Below are 20724 nucleotides of genomic sequence, written 5' to 3'. Positions count from 1 at the left end.
CTTACTTTCCATTCACTCAGTAATCACAGTAATCTGGCTTCTACCCACAGTTTCCCTCGAACTATTATTCTGAAACGTATTACTGACCTTCACATCACCGAACGCAATGAATATTTTTTAGTTCCGGTCTTCCTGGATACCACGTATCATTCCCTCCCATATTTTACATGATTTAGCTGTCCCTTGATTCTTCGATCAATAAAAATCATGATCATAATATCTTCAGTTTATGAGGCAGTAACTCTGTGCCAGGTGTTTGAGCATTTCATATTCCACACATGTCAAATGTGCTTCACCACAACTCTCTAAGGTAGGTGTTATTATTACCATCATCATCATCCCCATTTTACAGATGAGAAAACTGAGGCATAGAAAATGTAAGTACCTTGTTCAAGATCCCTGGGCTAAAAAGACAGCAAGACGAAATTTGAAGCCAGGTCTGAGACCAAAGCCTAGGTTCCTAAGCACTCCCCTCTCCAGCCTGTCCTTCTCAGTCTCTCCCTTAAATCCCCTTTTCTCCAGCATCCTTTTTTATTTTTATTTTTATTTTTATTTTTATTTTTATTTTTTTTTTGAGACGGAGTCTGGCTCTGTCGCCCAGGCTGGAGTGCAGTGGCCGGATCTCAGCTCACTGCAAGCTCCGCCTCCCGGGTTTATGCCATTCTCCTGCCTCAGCCTCCCAAGTAGCTGGGACTACAGGCGCCGCCACCACGCCCGGCTAGCTTTTTGTATTTTTTAGTAGAGACGGTGTTTCACCGTGTTAGCCAGGATGGTCTCGATCTCCTGACCTCGTGATCCGCCCGTCTCGGCCTCCCAAAGTGCTGGGATTACAGGCTTGAGCCACCGCGCCCGGCTATTTTTATTTTTCAAGATGGAGTCTCACTCTGTTGTCTAGGCTGGAGAGACATGGCATGATCTCAGTTCACTGCAACCTCCGCCTTCCGGGTTCAAGCAATTCTTGTGCCTCAGCCTCCTGAGTAGCTGGGATTACAGGCACACACCACCATGCCTGGCTAATTTTTTGTATTTCTAGTAGAGATGGGGGTTTCACCATGTTGGCCAGGCTGGTCTTGAACTCCTGGCCTCAAGTGATCCACCCACCTCGGCCTTCCAAAGTGCTGGAATTACAGGCTTAAGCCACTGTGCCCTGCCTCCAGCATCATTTAAATTGTAGCTTTCCGCAGTATCCGGGCTTAGTCATTCCTCTTCCCAGTTTATGCATGTGCCCTTGTAAAGCGGGATATTCTAATGCCCTGTTTCAATGCAGTTTCACTGGCATACCTATGCTAATATGGCCCTAACAGCATGAAGAAAACATAGCTTTTTATTATACATCCCTGGAGCTCACTCCACCCTTGCTCCTAGTGCAGTTTCAAGGAGGCTTTTCATTTCTACTTATTTGATTTATTATAAGTATGCATCACATTTATAATCAGGAAGAAACAATAGGGGTATCTTAAAAATATAACGGAAGGAGATTTGCCTCTGAGGGGCAGTATCTGTTCAGTCCTCCCAAGCCATTATTATCAAGGCATTATCCAATGTTAGATATGTTGAATGTATGTAACTGAAAGAATTGTAAGAAATGTAACTGAAGTTTCTGAGCCATCTGCAGCTGAGATTAAGCACTCATAATGTGGCCCAGATATCCTTTCTCCAAAGTTTAATTTATTCTCAACCAAACAAGATTAGCACAATAAGCACGCCTATAAAAAGCAGAGGTGGCCAGGCCCAGTGGCTCATGCCTGTAATCCCGGCCATTTAGGAGGCTGAGGCTGCGGGGGGATCACTTGAGGTCAGGAGTTCGAGACCAGCCTGGCTAACATGGTGAAACCCGGTCTCTACTAAAAATACAGAAAAATTAGCAGGGTGTGGTGGTGTGCAACTGAGTCCAGCTACTCTCGGGAGGCTGAGGCAGGAGAATCACTTGAACCCCGGAGGTGGAGATTGTAGTGAGCTGAGATTGTGCCACTGCACTCCAGCCTGGGTGACAGAGTATGACTCCAGCTTAAAAAAAAAAAAAAAAAAAAGCAGAGATGTCTTTTTTCTTTTTTCTAGATTTTCAAATGCAAAACAGAACTCAGTTCCATTATTAAGAAGCTACATATATTTATTCATTATAAGGAAGTGAGTGTGGCTGTTGTAGTAACTTTAAGGGGGAAATAAAAGAATTTGACATAAAGTTCATCTAAGCAGCAAGAGAATCCTGAAAGGATGAGAAGACCCTCTGCTTAAAATGATGAATGGCCCTTTCTGAGATAAGCACATGTGATAACCATGTGACTTCTGGTTAAATGCAGATGGTACCTGACCCACCCCTTATCACGTCCCCATCTCTGAGCCTCACCTAGTCTTCACTCACATACATTCTCAACCCCCCACATCTTTTTGTTTTGTTTTGAGACAGAGTCTTGCTCCGCCGCCCAGCCTGGAGTACAGTGGTGCAATCTCAGCTCACTGCAACCTCTGCTTCCCAGGTTCAAGTGATTCTCCTGCCTCAGCCACCCGAGCAGCTGGAATTACAGGCACCCCCCACCACACCCAGCTGATTTTTGTATTTTTAGTAGAGATGGGGTTTCATGATGTTGGCCAGGCTGGTCTCGCACTCCTGACTTCAAGGGATCTGCCCGCCTCAGCCTCTCAAAGTGCTGGGATTACAGGTGCAAGCCACCTTTCCTGGACCCCTCCTACCTGTCTGCTTATTCCTGTTCAGTCCCTTTTCAGGATGTCTTTTCCTCCATCTATTGACTTAACATCCTGAGGTTTTTGTCTTTAGCCCAGTGTTCTTCTTACTTTACTCTGATCCCTGGGTGATTTTACATGTGTCCATGGTTGGAACATATCACCTCTACCTTGATAACCCAATCTATATTTCTAGCCTCTTCTGATCTCCATCTCTGTGTGTTCAACTGCCTACTGCTGAAGGTCATTGCGTATCTCAGTATTCCTCAGACAGATCAAACTTGACATGTCCAAAACAGAGCTGATTATTTTGAACCCTGGTTCTCTTATGGAACGCCATCACCAATGCCCACTCTACAAAGCCAGAAATTTGGGCCTCATTCTAGATTTCTCTTTACACTTCACAACCTCACACCAAGTCTCTACCAAGTCTTGTTGATATTTACCTACTCAGTATTCAGCAAATCTGTCTCCTCTTCCCTATCTCAGCACCTATTTTACCTCTTGCCTCGATCATAAAATCTTCTGTGATCTGGCACCTGCGTACCTCTTCAGCCTCATCTCCCCCTGTTTTTTCCCCAAGCTTACTCCAAATGCTAGCCCAGGGGCACAACCAGGTTTTTCCAGCCCTTATGCTTAAGCAATTTGAAAGACTCTCTGAGGAAAATAATACAACGTTGTGATTGAACATTAGTTACAGAGCTTTGGAAGTGGCCTGTGCAATCTTCATTAGCTTCACAGTGACTCTGCCTCTCTCTAGCCAAAGAGAGCAAGCTGCACTTCCCTAGAACGTACCAGAATCCTGCACATCACTTTGCCTTTATACAGGCAGTTAATTCTGCCTGAGATGCCCCTCTCTCCCTTCCCTTGTCTGTCTGGCAAAACAGTTCGTCCTTCAAGAGTCGACTCCGGAGGCACACCCTTTGTGAAGGCTTCCCTGACCTCCCTACGTAGAATTGACTGTTCTTGCCTTTGTGTTCTCATTGTAACTTGTCGTTTATCTCTTTGTACCCCGTCCTTTACAGAACATCTTAAACTCTATGGAAATTATTTGCTTAAAACCGGTTTTGCCTGTGAGTGCCTCAAGGGCAGAGACTAAGCCATTCCTTTTTAGATGGTCAGAACTCCACAGTACCTGGCGCAAGGTGGGAGCTCAATAAAAGTTTGCCACATGGAATTGAGACCTGACCCATGTATATGAGAAAGACACCCTTCTTTTGGCAAAGTGAGTGGAGTGGAACAGTTGCTGTAGACAGGGACACTGGACGGGGCCGATGCTTGGGAGGTACCTGCTGCTGCCCACACCATTCTGGGAGGACAGGCCCGGGCCTGGTAACTGTGCTGTCTTCAAGACCCACGTGGTGAGTTCCTCTGTGCGGCCCTCTACCAACCTCTCCACCTTTGCCACCCTACCGCCTTCCTTACCTGTCCTCTTTGTTGATCTGGTCCCCAAAGCCAACTGTGCTAACGATCGTGAGCTTTAGCCTCACGTTGCTCTCTTGGAGGTCATAGGTATTAGACTGGAGCTGGACACCCGGCTGTGTGTGGGTGGCTGGCTCCCCTTCGAACTTGGTGTTGAACAGGGTGTCCATGAGGGTGGACTTGCCCAAACCTGTCTCTCCTGAAAAGCAAAAGGATAAATTATGGTCTGTTCACATATAGTGACTATTCAGCCCTTACACATCATGTCTCAGATACACATTTGTTGACATGGGAAAATGAACATAATAAAACATAAAGCAAAAAGCAGATAGAAGCAGATGAACTGTATGATCTCAGTTAAATGGAAAAGACTAAAAGGAACTATACAGATGGATCAGTAGTAGTTATCTCAGATAGTAGAATTGAGGTAGTTTTCATTTTATTCTTCCAATTTTTTTTCTGTCATTTGGAAATTTTACCTTGAGTATACACTGCTTTTTTTTTTTTTTTTTTTTTGAAATGGAATCTTGCTCTGTCACCCAGGCTAGAGCACAATGGCGCGATCTCGGCTCACTGCAACCTCTACCTCCCGGGTTCAAGTGATTCTCCTGCCTCAGCCTCCCGAGTAGCTGGGATTACAGGCACCCACCACCATGCCCGGCTAATTTTTGTGTTTTTAATAGAGATGGGGTTTCACCATCTTGGCCAGGCTGGTCTCAAGCTCCTGACCTTGTGATCCACCCGCCTCAGCTTCCCAAAGTGCTGGGATTACAAGCGTTAGCCACCGCACCTGGCCGAGTATATGTTGCTTTTATAGTCAGAAAAAGAAATTGTTATAGGCAGTGATGGAGAGGTATAGCTACGCCTAGAAAAAAAAGACTGGAAGGAAATACAATATACTCTTATCAATGGCTATCTCTGAGTGGTGACCTTATGTGTGGTTTTCATCCCTTTCTTTATGCTTTTCTATATTTCCCAACTTTTCTAAATGGAATATGTATAGTTTTTGCCATAAAAATTAAAGGAGTATTTTAATTTTTTTAAAAAAAGGACAGCAGTGGCCAGGCGTGGTGGCTCACGCCTATAATCTCAGCACTTTGGAAGCCTGAAGCAGGCAGATCACTTGAGGTCAGGAGTTCAAGACCAGCCTGGCCAACATTGTGAAACCCTGTCTCTACCAAAAAAAAATATTATACATACACAATTTAGCCAGGCATGGTGGCAGACGCCTGTAATCCCAGCTACTGAAAGGCTGAGGCAGGAGAATTACTTGAACCAGGGGAGGCGGAGATTGCAGTGAGCTGAGATCATGCCATTGCACTCCAGCCTGGGCAACAGAGTGAGACTCCATCTCAAAAAAAAAAAAAAAACAGTGGTACCTTGTCAAACAAATATCCTCTCATTCCAGTCCCCACCTCTCCTCCCTGCCAAGCCTAAACAGCCCTCTGGGGATGCCCCAGATGTGCCTCCCAGTGGTGAAAACTATGCAGGCTCCTGGCTTATCCTCCCATCCTGGTTGAATGGTTGAACTTTCGGTGAGACCATTTTTAACTAAGAGGGGTGGGGTGGGGAGACTTAGCAGGCCACAAAAATTCTTCTTCTTTTTTTCTTTTCTTTTTTTTTTTTTTTGATACAGCGTCTCACTCTGTCGCCCAGGCTGAGTGCAGTGGCGCAGTCTCGGCTCACTGCAGTCCCTGTCTCCCGGGTTCAAGTGATTCTCCTGCCTCAGCCTCCGAAGTAGCTGGGATTACAGGCGCCAGCCACCATGCCTGTCTAATGTTTGTATTTTTAGTCAAGATGAGGTTTCACCATGTTGGCTCGGCTGGTCTCAAGCTCCTGACCTCTGGTGACCCACCCGCCTCAGCCTCCCAAAGTGCTGGGATTGCATGAGCCACCGCGCCTGGCCCTTATCCTTAAATTTTAAACAAACTAGCCATTTATTTGTTTAACTACTAGGCTGCGAGATACTAATAAATCAAACCATTGGAATTTTTAAAGTCTTGAACTTCACACTGAGGAAACAAGTAGGGGAAGGGCTATGGCAGACTGGTGAAGATTTTGGGAGCTTATTCCTGGGAGATCAAGGGATAGCAAGCCACTGTCAGGAGCCAACGAGACTTCAGGGAATGGGACATCACAAGAAGTCTGGAGTTGGTGACAAGGGAGCTAAACAGGAATCTGATATGAGGCCACAAACTGGGCTGGACACTAAAACTGCTTATAATCTCTACAGATCCAGGCTGTATTTGACCCCTGAGCCCACCCCAAGTGACTCAGGAATACCAGGAATTAAAGAGTCAGTAGAGAGGCGGGCACTACGAAAAGAGGATATCATTAATTACTCTGGCCTGCCCTTTGAAGACAAAGACTACCCTCCCGTTTATTCTATCATCATCCCTGTTTTTCCCTCTCCTCTCCCCAGCCCAGGGGGGATGTGAGCCTCGACTTCTCTTCACAGTCGGGACTGCGTTTGCATTGGGCAAATTGTGGCCTGCCAAATCCCACCTTGGGACCAAAAGCACACATCTGCAGGGTGGTTCAGGGCTAGGGTTAGAGCTACATGATGTAGAACTGAAAATGCTCCATCTTCCCTCCCCCTCTGGGTGTGTCTAGCCTGCTTCTTTTTTTTTTTTTTTTTTTTTTTTGAGACGGAGTCTTGCTCTGTCACCCAGGCTGGAGTACAGTGGCCGGATCTCAGCTCACTGCAAGCTCCGCCTCCCGGGTTCACGCCATTCTCCTGCCTCAGCCTCCCGAGTAGCTGGGACTACAGGCACCCGCTACCACGCCCAGCTAATTTTTTGTATTTTTAGTAGAGATGGGGTTTCACCGTGTTAGCCAGGATGGTCTTGATCCCCTGACCTCGTGATCTGCCCGCCTCGGCCTCCCAAAGTGTTGGGATTACAGGCGTGAGCCACCGCGCCCAGCCTAGCCTGCTTCTTTTATCCCAAATAATGAGCTATGAATGCAGGAGGTGCCTTTTAAAATATCTGTGTATGATGAGAGTTTTCTGTGTGTGGACAGAGAGAAGGAGAGAGAGAGAGAAGAGATAAGAGACAGGAGGGAGACAGGGAGAGGAAGGGAGAACAAGGAGAACATTCAATTCAGTCTGGCTACCCGGCCCCCCAGCCCAATTTCATAGCCAGGTCTGACTAACTTGGTAAATTGCCAGAGTGTGGGGAAATGGTTCCTCACACAGATCATGTTTCAGACCAGGGTCTGCTATATCCATTAGCAGCAAAGACTCTTGAAGAAGAGGCCCCCTTTTTCCTCCCCTAAAGAAACAGGAAGTATTTGGGTCCCAAGAAGAATTTTATGAGGTGGGGCCTTTGCCATGGGAGGTGGCAGACTTGGCCAAGCAGTGGAATGTATCACACCCCACCTCACCCAAATTTGGGGTGCACCTTAACTGCAAACGGGGCCAGTACCTTAGAGGTGGGAGCACAGTGTGGCTCTCACATCCTAACTCACCTCCCCTCTCAAGGGCACTGAGGTTTGAGCTACAGTTTAGCTCATCTTCTTGTGTGCCTGACAAATTTTCCATGTACATCCTTACCCCCAACTCCCTCCCATGGAACAGAAGGGAGCTCATGGAACAGAACCATCCTTACCCCCAACTCCCAAACCCTTCTGTTCCATGAGCTCCCTGCCGAATGCCCTGTAGCTCCTAGGGAGTGGGGGTCCTGTTTCCCTAGCACCCAGAGTGGGCACCCTGACTCCCTGATCCTAAGAATTCTCAGAGAGCAGGAGATGGGGCATCTTCCAGTACCCCCGGGAGTGCCTAACCCAAGGTTCACACAGAAGGCCTCAGGGGCAGCAGCGCATCGTGAGGGACCCACCCTGTTTGCACAGCTGGAGGAATGGGGGCCGGGCAGGGCAGGACAGGGAGCTGGAAGGAACAGCAGGAGAAATGACCACCCAAATGCCTGCTGGCACAAAAGGGCTGTGGAAATTAGATGCCAAATAACGAATGTCTGGAAGAAAAGAACACCCGGGTGTCTAGGGAATTGAGATAAATGCAATAGTAGAGAGGGCAGAAAATCAAGCGAACTCGTCCTATGGTTATCGAGAGCTCCTGTTCCAGTTTTCCATCAGTGTGGAGCCTGGGGGTCGGGGAGGCTTCCTCTCAATGACTGGCACAGACCCAGCCTGAGCCGAGGATGCTGCCCCTCCCACAGCTGCCCTGGGTCCAGTACTGAGTGTGAGTGTGTTGTGAGGGAGAGGCACACATGACCTAACTGGGATCGGGTCAGCAGATTCCACGCCCCTGCAGGAAGGTGGGGACTTGGCAATTAGATTCCAGCAGGAAACCTGAGGAGTCCCGAGGGGTCAATTTCTCACTCCTCTTCCCCCAGCCCTCCCAGAGCTCCTCTGAGTGGATAGTAAGGTTTTTAATGCATGCTCCACCAGCTAAGAGGCTTTCATCTCACTTTGCTTAATGTAGATAGTATTCTAGAAACAACAGTTTTAAAAACATTTTTAAACATATATGAGTACTATGAAATATATTTTTTTCAAACTATACTCTTGCGGGGCACGGCGGCTCAGGCCTGTAATCCCAGCACTTTGGGAAGTCGAGGCGGGTAGATCACCTGAGGTCAGGAGTTGGAGACCAGCCTGGCCAACATGGTGAAACCCCAGCTCTACTAAAAATACAAAAATTAGCCGGGCATGGTGGCAGGCTCCTGTAATCCCAGCTACTCGGGAGGCTGAGGGTGGAGAATCGTTAGAACCCGAGAAGCAGAGGTTGCAGTGAGCCAAGATCTCACCACTACACTCCAGTCTGGGTGACAGAGCGAGACCCCATCTAAGAAAGAAAGGAAAGAGAGAGAGAGCGAGAGAGAGAGAGAGAGAGACAGAAAGAGAGAGAAAAAGAAAAGACTTCTAGCCAGGTTATTGCTAAGTTACTGTGTGACATGAACTGAGCCCTTTCCCCTCTCTGGGTCCCAGTCTCTTTTTCTATAAAATGAGAGGGTTGGTAATAATGGCTATTGTTTACAGTCACTGCTGTAAGTTTTTTACATATATTTTCTTGTTTATTCCTCACAGCAAGCCTATGAGGTAGATGTTACTATTTGTCCTCAATTTATAGATGGGTTGACCAAGCCACTTACTAGCTGTGTAAATTTGCACCAGTTCCTCAGCATCTCTGCTCCTTACTTTCCTCATCTATAAAATGTGGAGGGGCTGGGCACAGTGGCTTATGCCTGTAATCCCAGCACTTTGGGAGGTGGAAGCAGGAGGATCAGTTGAGGCCAGGAGTTCGAGACCAGCCTGACCAACATAGACCCTGTCTCTGTTTTACTTTTTATTTCCATAGGTTTTTGGGGGGACAGGTGGTGTTTGGTTACATGAGTAAGTTATTTAGTGGTGATGTGTGAGATTTCGATGCACCCATCTCCCGAGCAGTATACACTGAACCCAATTTGTAGTCTTTTATTCTTTACCCCCTTCCCACCCTTTCCCCCTGAGTCCCCAAAGTCCATTGTGTTATTCTTATGCCTTTGCATCCTCATAGCTTAGCTCCCACTTACGAGAACATACAATGTTTGGTTTTCCATTCCTGAGTTACTTCACTTAGAATAATAGATCTATTTTAGAAACTAGTAATAATAAAATGTGGAGGAAGTAACTAGTCCAAGGTCACAAACTAGTAAGTGGCAGAGCCAGCATTTGAATCTAGGCAGGCTGACGCTGGAGTCCATGCTTTTAACCAATGTGCTCTAGCGAGACGCATAGGTGTGATATGTTTGTTCATTCAGTCATTCAATGAGTATTTACGAAGCCTCTAATAGGAGCCAGGCACAGTTACAGGAGCTGCAGATACAGCAATGAACAAGATAGCCACAATCCCTGTTCTTGTGGACCTAAAGTCTCTTCCAGTTCTGAATGTTGAACCCAGAGAAATGTCTCTGAGTTTAACAGGGAGGTGCCCAAAAGGAAACACTCCAGGAACTCCGGTTGGCTAAGGAAGCCTATGGAAAGGGACAAGGTCATGCCTGGTTCTGTGACCTTGTCCTTTCTCCTTCCTGATCTTGCAGAGGCCCCGCATGCAGTGGTGTGCTGGAGCCAGCTTGTCCACTTCCTGCATCTCTTCCCAAGCCCACGTGCAGTGATGTCATGTTGGTAGCTTAACAGCAGCCATGGCAGGAGTAATGACACCAAGGAAATGAGCAGATGCTTCAAACCACAACAGTTTTTCTCCTGAGATGGGCTGTGACGTTGACCAGCACACCACTGCTGGCGGCCTGTTTTAGACGAGTGAGCAGCTGGCCTTTCCCAGAGATGAAGCTATGAAACAATTGATCCTTGGCCTTGATAGAATGCTAGCTGCCCTTTCCCTCCTCCTGCAGCAAGCCTCAATCCTGCTTCTCTTGTGTGACTGTTTTTTTCCATGTTCAACAGAGCCCAGTTGAGCCTGGAATCCTGAGCAGCTTCAAAGTAAATATTATCATTATGACCCTTTGTGCTCCTCACAGCCATGACTGCTACTGGGGCATTTGGATGGATGAGTCTCTTTGGGGCTTGTTCCCAGGAGTGCAAAGTAACGGGCCCCAGAATATTTGTACTGTTGGCTCTGGTGGTTCCTCTGAGGCATTCTGTAATGTATCTAGGATCAAGGGATCCTTGAAATTTCCAAAGCTAAGGGACTAGTATATGTGTTTTCATGGGGAGAAAGAGGAACCTCACCTCTATGGTAATTACGGTCAACCCTAGAGAATACATTGGAGAGGAATCATAATATGCTCACACTCATGTGCCTAGTCCTCTAAAAAGAATAATAGGCCAGGTGCAGTGGCTTATGCCTATAATCCCAGCACTTTGGGAGGTCAAAGTGGGCGGATCACTTGAGGTCAAGAGTTCGAGACCAGCCTGGCCAACATGGTGAGATCCTGTCTCTACTAAAAATACAAAATCAAATAGCTGGGAATGGTGGTGCACACCTGTGATCCCAAGTACTATGGAGGCTGAGGCATGAGAATCACTTGAACCTGGGAGATGCAGGTTGCAGTGAGCAGAGATAGTGCCACTCCACTCCAGCCTGGGTGACAGAGTGAGACTCTGTCTCAAAAAAAAAAAAAAAGAATAATAATTGTAGGTGCCGTTTATTGGTATCCTTACTATAAATTAGGTTCTGGATTATTAAAAATTCTTGGCTGGGCGCAGTAGCTCACGCCTATAATCCCAGCATTTTGGGAGGCCGAGGCAGGCAGATCACCTGAGGTCGGGAGTTTGAGACCAGCCTGATCAACATGGAGAAACCCCGTCTCTACTAAAAATACAAAATTAGTTGGGCATGGTGGTGCACGCCTGCAATCCCAGCCACTCAGGAGGCTGAGGCAGGAGAATTGTTTGAACCCGGGAGGCGGAGGACGTGGTGAGCCAAGATCATGCCACTGCACTCCAGCCTGGGCAACAAGAGCAAAACTCCATCTCACACACACACACACACACACACACACACACACACAAATTCTCTCTCTCAGTTGCAACACACATATGTGCACAAATGTACACACATATGCACAAGCATATAGGATACTTTGCTGGACGTAGGCCTATGATCAGCAGCCCAGCACCAAGATAAACAATAGTGTGAAAAAATATCCTAGGTCTCTGTTAATAATTGAAGCTAGTGCTACCATAATTTTACACCAAAAATGCCCTATCAAGAAAAAGAAAAGTCTGGGTACAGTGGCTCATGCCTGTAATTCCAGGACTTTGGGAGAGGCCAAGCAGGGAGGATTGCTTGAGCCCAGGAGTTCGAGATCAGCCTGGGCAACATAGTGAGACCTTGTTTCTACACAATAATTTTAATTAAAAAAAAATTAGCCAGGCATGGTGGCATGTGCCTGTAGTCCCAGCTACTCAGGAGGCTGAGGTGGGAGGATTGCTTGAGCCTGGGAGGTTGAGGCTGCAGTGAGCTGTGATCACGCCACAGCACTCCAACCTGGGCAACAGAGTAAGACTGTGTCTCAAAAGAAAAGAAAATACTTTGGGGAAATATATTCTATGCCCAAACAGCATCTTTTTATAACAGTCATTAAGGGAGTAAATGTACACAGGCAGTATGCATGAACTATGGTCACAAAAAGCTCTGCAAGATAAAAGATCACCTTCAGCAGCTAAGCTATGGACCCTTTGCCTAGTCAGCGACTGGATCCAGCCTCATGGCTGGGCTGACATTGCAGCTTCAGAGTTACTCTAAGCTACTCATAACCTTGGCCCAAATTGTGGGTTCTCTGAGCAAGGACAGGGTGGTGAGCATACCAAGAGGGCAGGATGCATGCATTGCAGGGTTTTTTGGAACAGGGATGAAATTAACCCAGTCGGCCTATCCAGTGGTTGCACCTGCAGGTCTAAGACAGGAGCTACAGAGGCAGCCATTTCCTGAAACTTGACAAGTGGGGAGCAAAAGAGAGTCTGTGACTCCTTGAGGATGAGAGCATCTCCTTCCTACTCCTCCCCTCTTGGAGGGTTTGTGCTGGACACTTGAGCAATTCCATCCCAGCAGGTGCAAGTGGAAGCAGTTGTAGCTGTACAACGTCTAGGTGGAAACTAGAGGATGGGGGATTACTATTTCTCCCACCCACTTTGCCTTGAGCTTGGCTGCCTCTGGGCCCTAGGGGAGCCTGTGCTCCACGTATCAAATTACCCTACACTTCCACCCTCAGAGATCCATTTCAATTCACATGGCCTCCCTCCTAAAGCTTTACTAGTCCACCCAATCGCACTGGTTGCAAGGTTGCTTAGAGTGGGTCTGTCATTTTCTCTTCTCATCTCAACTTCAGTACAGGTCATATGGAGTTCTGGGAAGAATGCCAAGGCACTCTGATATGTTTGTGCTGAAATATTGTGGTAATCAAATATTATGTGAAATAAGTTGGCCATCAGCCAAAGATTGGAGCTCTTGTTAGTTAAACAGAGATTTGGCAGTGCTAATATTGGATGTGATAGTCTTTGCACTTGATGTCGATTACTATGACTTCTAGTTATTTTACATTTTTCTCCAAATAGCACCTAATGATAACCATTAGTTAGACTTTCAGCATTTGAAGAATTAACAGCCTAGATCTGGACTCTAAGGCCCTCGATGTGTAATTCTGTGAAGCACATATTTTCTTTCTTTCTTTTTTAATGTACTGCTTTGTTCGCTAATGCCTCCAGGTATATTTCTCTCCCTGTGAACAAGGACGTGCATAGTAGAAGTCACATCTTAAAAATAAGTTTGAGTATAAATCTGTTGATTGAAACTGAAGCACATATTTTCAGCTGATAGGTTCCAAAGTTGATGTGGGCCAGGCACGGTGGCTCATGCCTATAATCCCAGCACTTTGGTAGGCCGAGGCAAGTGGATCCCTTGAGCTTAGGAGTTCGAGACCAGCCTGGGCAACACAGTAAGACCTCACCTCATCTCTACAAAAAAATGAGCCTGGTCACATGCCTGTAATCCTAGCTACTTTGGAGGCTGAGGTGGGAGGGATGCTTGAGCCTGGAAGGTTGAAGCTGCAGTGAGCCTCTGCACTACAGCCTGGGTGACACAAGGACACTTTGTCTCAAACAACAACAACAACAAAACCAAAGGTGTGTGGGAGTGAGCCATTTAGCTAGGGAGTGAGCCTAGCTTGTGGGAACAACTGCCCATCATCTGTTGTTCTCCACTTGTCCTTGAATGTGGAGCAACTCTCTTACAAAAAGTGACCGGAAAAAGAATGCTGGGGATAGAGGGGAAAAAAAGATAAAGAGCCCAAGAAAATGAATGACCTTAGTGAGAAAACAGAATTTCTAGGCCGGGCGCGGTGGCTCATGCCTGTAATCCCAGAAGTTTGGGAGGCCAAGGCGGCGGATCACTTGAGGTCATGAATTTGAGACCATCTTGGCCAACAGGGTGAAACTCAGTCTCTACTAAAAGTACAGAAATTAGCTGGGTGTAGTGGCATGCACCTGTAGTCCCAGCTACTCAGGAGGCTGAGGCAGGAGAATCACTTGAACCCGGGAGGTGGAGGTTGCAGTGAGTTGATATCGCGCCACTGCACTCCAGTCCAGGTGACAGTGCAAGACTCTGTCTCAAAAAAAAAAAAAAAAGGAAAGAAAAAAAAGAAAGAAAAAACAGAAATTCTGAATACATTAAAGAGTAAAATAACCAATTTAGTAGTAGTTCAGATCTACTACATGAACAAGTTCCCCATACACTCTATACAAAAATAAAAGGCAATTAGCAAAAGTGTTTGAGTGTTTCAGCCAGTACAAAAACCGACTTTATTCTGGTATTTATCTAATCATTAAGGTTCAGAAGGTCACTGAAAATATGCAGGTATGCTTTCCCATGCTACAGGGTGAAAATTATATGCTATGATCATGTTCGCAAATTTGGGGTATTTAAGATCTAAGAAAAAAAATTTTTTTTTTTTTTTTTTTTTTTTTTGAGACAGGGTCTCGCTCTGTTGCCCAGGATGGAGTGCAGTGGCGCGATCTCGGCTCACTGCAAGCTCCGCCTCCCAGGTTCACGCCATTCTCCCACCTCAGCCTCCCAAGTAGCTGGGACTACAGGCGCCCGCCACCACGTCTGGCTAATTTTTTTTTTTGTATTTTTAGTAGAGACGGGGTTTTCACCATGTTAGCCAGGATGGTCTCGATTTCCTGACCTTGTGATCCTCCTGCCTCGGCCTCCCAAAGTGCTGGGATTACAGGCATGAGCCACCGTGCCCAGCCAAAGACATTCTTAAAGAAGGAACTGTTATCCCTCATATTTGTTTGATTGGTGCTCAGTGGTTTCCAAAGTGCTTTCATGTGCTCAAGAGATGTTGCTGGCAGCAGTTAAGAGAAGCAGGGGGAGGAACAAGGGGTCAACCAGGCCTGAGTCCTCATTATGGTGCTACTTCTTCTGTGTTGCCTCAGTTAAGTCCCTTATCCTCCCCAAGACTGTGTCTCCACCTGTTTCATGAGGATACAAATGCTACTTGCTCTGCTCACTTCGCAGAGTCCTGGTAATGTCCAAAGAGCTAATGTGAGAAAGTGAAAAGTATAATGAATGGTTCCTGTGGCATTCACTCATTCATTCATTTCACAGATATTACCGCACTCTGTTTGTGCTGTGATTAGCAGATAGAGGGGGCTAAGACCAGTTTCCACTGTTGAGATTAAATGTGTAGGTAGAAGCCAGGCACAGTGGCTCACACCTGTAATCCTAGCACTTTGGGAGGCCAAGATGGGTGGATTACTTGAGCTCAGGAGTTCGAGACCAGCCTGGGCAACATAGGTGAGACCCCATCTCAAAAAAAAAAAAAAAAAAGTCTAGGTAGAGAGATAGGTAAAGGGAATAAAAGAATGTTGCATACAGCTGTGTGGTGCCTGTATGAGCTCAAACTAAACTAAGCACAGCAAAACTACAGAGGAAACAGACCCAACCCACTGCCCACAGCTGGTGGGCAGGCGTTTTTCCTCAGCTATCCCCTCCCTCCCAATTCTGCCCTGGCTCCTGTCTTCTGTAGTCAAAATGAACTCTGCAGCCGTCCTGAGCCAGCCAGCTCCCTTACAGAATTTCCACTGGGTCTCACATAGCTCAGTTTCCCCCCAAGATATGGCCCTATACTCTGGTCTGGCCAGGGGAAAAAAGTAATTACAGCCATCTGCTTACAAAAAACAGGCAGAGAGATAAAAGAAGAGGGGAGAGACACTCTCACAACTAAATCAGAATGAAACACTATTTAACCTAATTACCTGCAAAGCCGTATCCAGCCATTAAGGATCCATATTCTGTAATAGAATTTCCTGCTATGGAAATACTCACCCACGCACAGGATGTTGAAGCAGAAGCCCTGGCTGACGGACTTATTCACCAGCTGGTCAGGCAAGCTGTCAAACCCCACATGTCCAGCCAGGGGGACAGTTCGGCAACCTTCACCCTAATTTGGAAGGAATGGGGGAGAAAATGAAAATGTGCTTAAAAGCAGTCTGAGTCTCACTTCTCCATCCAAATGTTCGCTGTGCAAGGAAGTCACACCCACCCAGGTCCAGTGTGTCATCTCTTCCCTCAGCTACTCCCTGCTCCAAAGCAAAATGGCCCGTCAGCTTGGAAATCACAGATTCTTAGAGACAGGCATCCTCTAGGCTCAATAGTGAATGTTGCCACAGCTCCAGAGAAAATTACAGAGGAGCTTATTAGGGGCAGGAGAGTGGAGTCAGGGGAGGAGAATGCTGGCACCGGAGGTTCACAGACTCAGGTTAAATCTCCACTCAGTCATTTACAAGCTGAGTAACTTGCTGAGACTGTTTCCTTCCACATCTGCCATCTGAGATAATATGGCATATCTTAGAGGTGACTGGGAGCCTCAGAAGCGCTAATACATGTAACGAGCTTAGTACATGCAGAAGTGTTCAGTAAGTATTACGAAAAGGGTTTAAAAAGCAATTATTGGGCCGGGTGCGGTGGCTCACACCTGTAATCCCAGCACTTTGGGAGACCGAGGTGGGTGGATCACTTGAGGTCAGGAGTCCGACACCAGCCTGGCCAACATGGCGAAACTCTGTCTCTACTAAAAAAACAAAAAGTAGCCGGGCATGGTGGTGGGTGCCTGTAATCCCAGCTACTTGGGAGGCTGAGGCAGGAGAATTGCTTGAACCCTGGAGGTGGAGGTTGCAGTGAGCTGAGATCATGCCACTGCACTCCAGCCTGGGCAACAAAAGCGAAACTCTGTCTCAAAAAAAAAAAAAAAAAATCAATTATTGACTGGCAAAATGTCTTACACCTGTAATCCCAACACTTTGGGAGACCAAGGTGGGTGGATCACTTGAGGCGAAGAATTTGAGACCAGCCTGGGCAACACAGTGAGACAACGTCTCTACAAAAAATCAAAAATCAGCTGAGCGTGCTGGCATGTGCCTGTGTAGTCCCAACTACTTGGGAGGCTGAGGTGGGAGGACTGCTTGTGTCCAGGAGGTAGAGGCTGCAGTGTGCTATGATGGCACCACTGCACTCCTGCCCAGGCGACAGAGCAAGATCTTGTCTTAAAAAAAAAAAAAAAAAAGCAATTGTTCCTCTCTCTAGGACACTTTGAGGATCTACAAAGGCAGCGTAGTGTAGAGGTTAAGAGCAGAGGCTTTGAAATCTGGCAGGTGTGAGTTACAGCCCCATCTCCGCCACCTCCTGGCTGTGTCACCCTCAGACAAGTTACATAAACTTCTCAAGTTTTCCCCATCCATAAAATTGGAAACTATTGAGTAGGAGTGTGAGGATTATACAGGATCACGCTCCTCAAGCCCTTAGCGCAGTGCCTAGCATGTGGTGAGCATTCAATCAGCAGTAGCTGCTGCTGTTATTCACTGTGGGGTTATCTTTACACCCCCAGCCTAAAGGGTACTGCATGGAACACTGTGGCTCCCTATGGCTACAAGAAGCTGCCTCCGCGCTTCCTCTGGGTCCCTTGACTCCCTAAGGGTCAGCCAAGCCACTCCCAGCCCTGGAAAGCAGAGGGCCTTTGCTTTGCCTGCAAGACCCAAAGCTGCTTATAGTTAATGATTTTAAAAAACAGGAGGAGCCTCAAACTGGGACAGGATTCCAAGGAGCCAGGGGGAAGCATTAAAGGGGCCTGCATGGACTCAAGAAATGTGCCAGCTACCAACCAACGGCCACAGGGGAGCGGAGGGGACAGGAGAGAAGGGAAGCTGGAGACAGCTAAGTTGAGTCAGTTTCTGTTGGGTGGGGCTGCACCAAGCTTTCCATAACTAGAAAGATGCCAAGAGCAATCCAAGAAGGGCATGGTTAGTGCCAGGAGGCCCAGCCCAGAATCCCAGGCTGCACTAAGCAGACAGCTCTTCTGTTGGGCTGGACCAGTTTTTAGACTAGGTCCATAATAAGAGCACATTTGCACACTGAAAGGGGTGGGCTGTGAGGGTGGAGGAGCCTCTCAGCAGCCCACTTTGTCAGAACTGGCTCCCAGATAGCCCCTTCACACAGCTTTAGCTCTCACTCCCATCAGTGTCATTGGATCCTCTGAGGGCAAGCAACAGGGCTAGTGCCGGTGAATGCCATGTGGCAAGTTCATTACCCTCACACATCTCACCCCACACACTCCCAGTGGAGAACTCTTAACAGACAGCCCATACGCCATCATTCAGTGAGAGCGAGCATATTTTCTGCCCCAGGGGGCCCCCTGAAGACAGCTGAGGCTGGGTGCAGTGGTTCACACCTGCAATCGCAGCACTTTGGGAGGCCGAAGTGGGCGGCTCTCTTGAGCCCAGGAGTTTGAGACCAGACTGAGCAACATGGCAAAATCCCACCTCAACAACAAGAAAAATACAAAAATGAGCCCGGCATGGTGGCGTCAGCCTGTGGTCTCAGCTACTCAGCAGGCTGAGGTGGGAGGATCACCTGAGCCCAGGAGGTCGAGGCTGCAGTCAGCCATGATCTCGCCATTGCACTCCAGCCTGGGTAACAGAGCAAGACCCTATCTTGGCCGGGGCGGTGGCTCACGCCTGTAATCCCACCACTTTGGGAGGCCGAGGCGGGCGGATCACGAGGTCAGGAGATGGAGACCATCCTGGTTAACACGGTGAAACTCCGTCTCTACTAAAAATTCCAAAAATTAGCCAGGCGTGGTGGTGGGTGCCTGTAGTCCCAGCTACTCGGGAGGCTGAGGCAGGAGAATGGCGTCAACCCGGGAGGCGGGGCTCGCAGTGAGCTGAGATCGCGCCACTGCACTCCAGCCTGGGCGACAGAGCGAGACTCTGTCTCAAAAAAATAAATAAATAAATAAAAATTTTTTAAAAAGCTGAGCCTCATGAGTGGTTCACATCACTCAAGGCTTTGTTCTACATTCACCCCTTTCTGCTTCTTCCCATTTCCCCTTCTCTTTATTAAAGCAAACAAAGTAAGATGCAAGATTCCCACTGCTAGTTCTTGGTCCCCAATGCTGCAGGGGAGTCAGGGACATGAGAACTAACACGCTTTCTTAACGGAGCCTCCAATGTAGCAGGCATCGGAAATTGAGGTGGACTCAGAGTTGGGGTTTCCTGAGCCAATTGTTATCATCCCTGGCTGCCTCTTCCGGCCTCCAACAAATTCAGCACCATGAAGCTTCAAGTGCTCCAAAGCCAAAAGCAGAGGAAATGAATTTTCAAACTGAAGACAGTGGAAGGTAGTGGAAAGAGCTTCACACCTTATTCCTAAAGATTTACTCCATTGCCAACAACTTACCAAACACCTCCCATGTCCCGCCATTATCTCCCACCTAGCACAGTGCTGTAAAGAGCCCTAAAAGGCAGAAGAAAGAGTCTTCTTTTTTTTTTTTTTTTTTTTTTTTGAGGAGTCTCTCCCTGTCGCCCAGGCTGGAGTGCAGTGGCGTGATCTCGGCTCACTGCAAGCCCTGCCTCCCGGGTTCAAGTGATTCTCCTGCCTCAGCCTCCCAAGTAGCTGGGTGCCCACGACCACATCTGGCTAATTTTTTGTATATTTTAGTAGAGACAGGGTTTCGCCAGGTTGGCCAGGCTGGTCTTGAACTACTGACCTCAGGTGATCAACCCACCTTGGCCTACCAAAGCGCTGGGATTACAGGCATGAGCCACCATGCCTGATCCAAAAGAAAGAATTTTCTAAGCCCTAAGAAGCAGAAGTATGGACTTCATTTCCTAAGCAATGGGATTTGGAGGATTTTGAGTGATTTGAGCAGGGAGGGCCATGAGACAGGGAGTGTTTTTAAAAGATCACTCCAGCTGCAGGGTGTTTGCTTGATTGGACGGACAGAGAGACTAGGAGCAGGAAGACATAGGAGGAGATGACTCCAATAATGTTGAGCCAGCAGAGTGACATCTAGGCATTGTGACAATAAATGCTTGTTGGTGTGAATGGACCTGACTTGGGGCTCAAAGAGAAGGAACAAATTTGAGAGATGTCTTAAAGAAGGGATGAGCCTCTGCCGGGCGCGGTGGCTCACGCCTGTAATCCCAGCACTTTGGGAGGCTGAGGAGGGCAGATCACGAGGTCAGGAGTTCAAAACCAGCCTGGCCAACATGGTGAAACCCCGTCTCTACTAAAAATGCAAAAATTAGCCGGGCGTGGTGGCAGGAGCCTGTAATCCCAGCCACTCAGGAAGCTGAGGCAGGAAAATCCTCAAACCCAGGAGGTGGAGTTTGCAGTGAGCCGAGATTGTACCACTGCACTCCAGCCAGCCTGGGGGACAGAGAGAGACTCTGTCTCAAAAATAAATAAATAAGTAAATTAAAAAAGAAGGAATGAACCTCAAGGAGTGATTGGGCAAAGGGCGCAATCACAAGGGTCTAAGCCCGGGAGCTCAGACTGACAGCACTATGGAGAGACACAGGAAAGCCAGGAAAAGACGCTTGTTTAGTGGGGATGACAAGGAGTCTGGTTTTAAATTAGCTGTTACTAAAAAAATTACATTTATCAGATTTTTTATTTTGTGGAAGTAATCAATGTTCTCTGTAGAAATTTTAGAATATACAGATAATAATAAAGGAGAAAATCAAAATCAACCATAGTATCACTCTCCAGAGATAAACACTGTTAATTTTATTTATTTATTTTTTCAAGATGGAGTTTCACTCTTGTTGTCCAGGCTGGAGTGCAGTGGCACAATCTCGGCCCACGGGTTCAAGCGATTCTCC

General features: G+C 47.3%; 1 protein-coding gene across 6 annotated transcripts in view; it reads right to left on the bottom strand.

The window, feature by feature from the left end:
• The window catches only part of SEPTIN6 (septin 6), a 79566-nt gene that overhangs the window by 45483 nt on the left and 13359 nt on the right, over positions 1–20724 (bottom strand). For all 6 annotated transcript variants that reach the window (XM_008019424.3, XM_008019425.3, XM_008019429.3 and 3 more), the window contains exons 2-3: positions 15893–16007; positions 4108–4303 (exon numbers count right to left, since the gene is read on the bottom strand). In XM_008019424.3, the coding sequence (XP_008017615.1) occupies positions 4108–4303; positions 15893–16007 (311 nt within the window). The remainder of the gene's footprint in view (positions 1–4107; positions 4304–15892; positions 16008–20724) is intronic.

This window comes from Chlorocebus sabaeus, chromosome X (assembly GCF_047675955.1).
Source record: "Chlorocebus sabaeus isolate Y175 chromosome X, mChlSab1.0.hap1, whole genome shotgun sequence".
In the NCBI taxonomy this organism is placed as follows: domain Eukaryota; kingdom Metazoa; phylum Chordata; class Mammalia; order Primates; family Cercopithecidae; genus Chlorocebus; species Chlorocebus sabaeus.
Note: the sequence above shows the minus strand (reverse complement) of the source record. Positions and strands in the feature narration are given on the sequence as shown.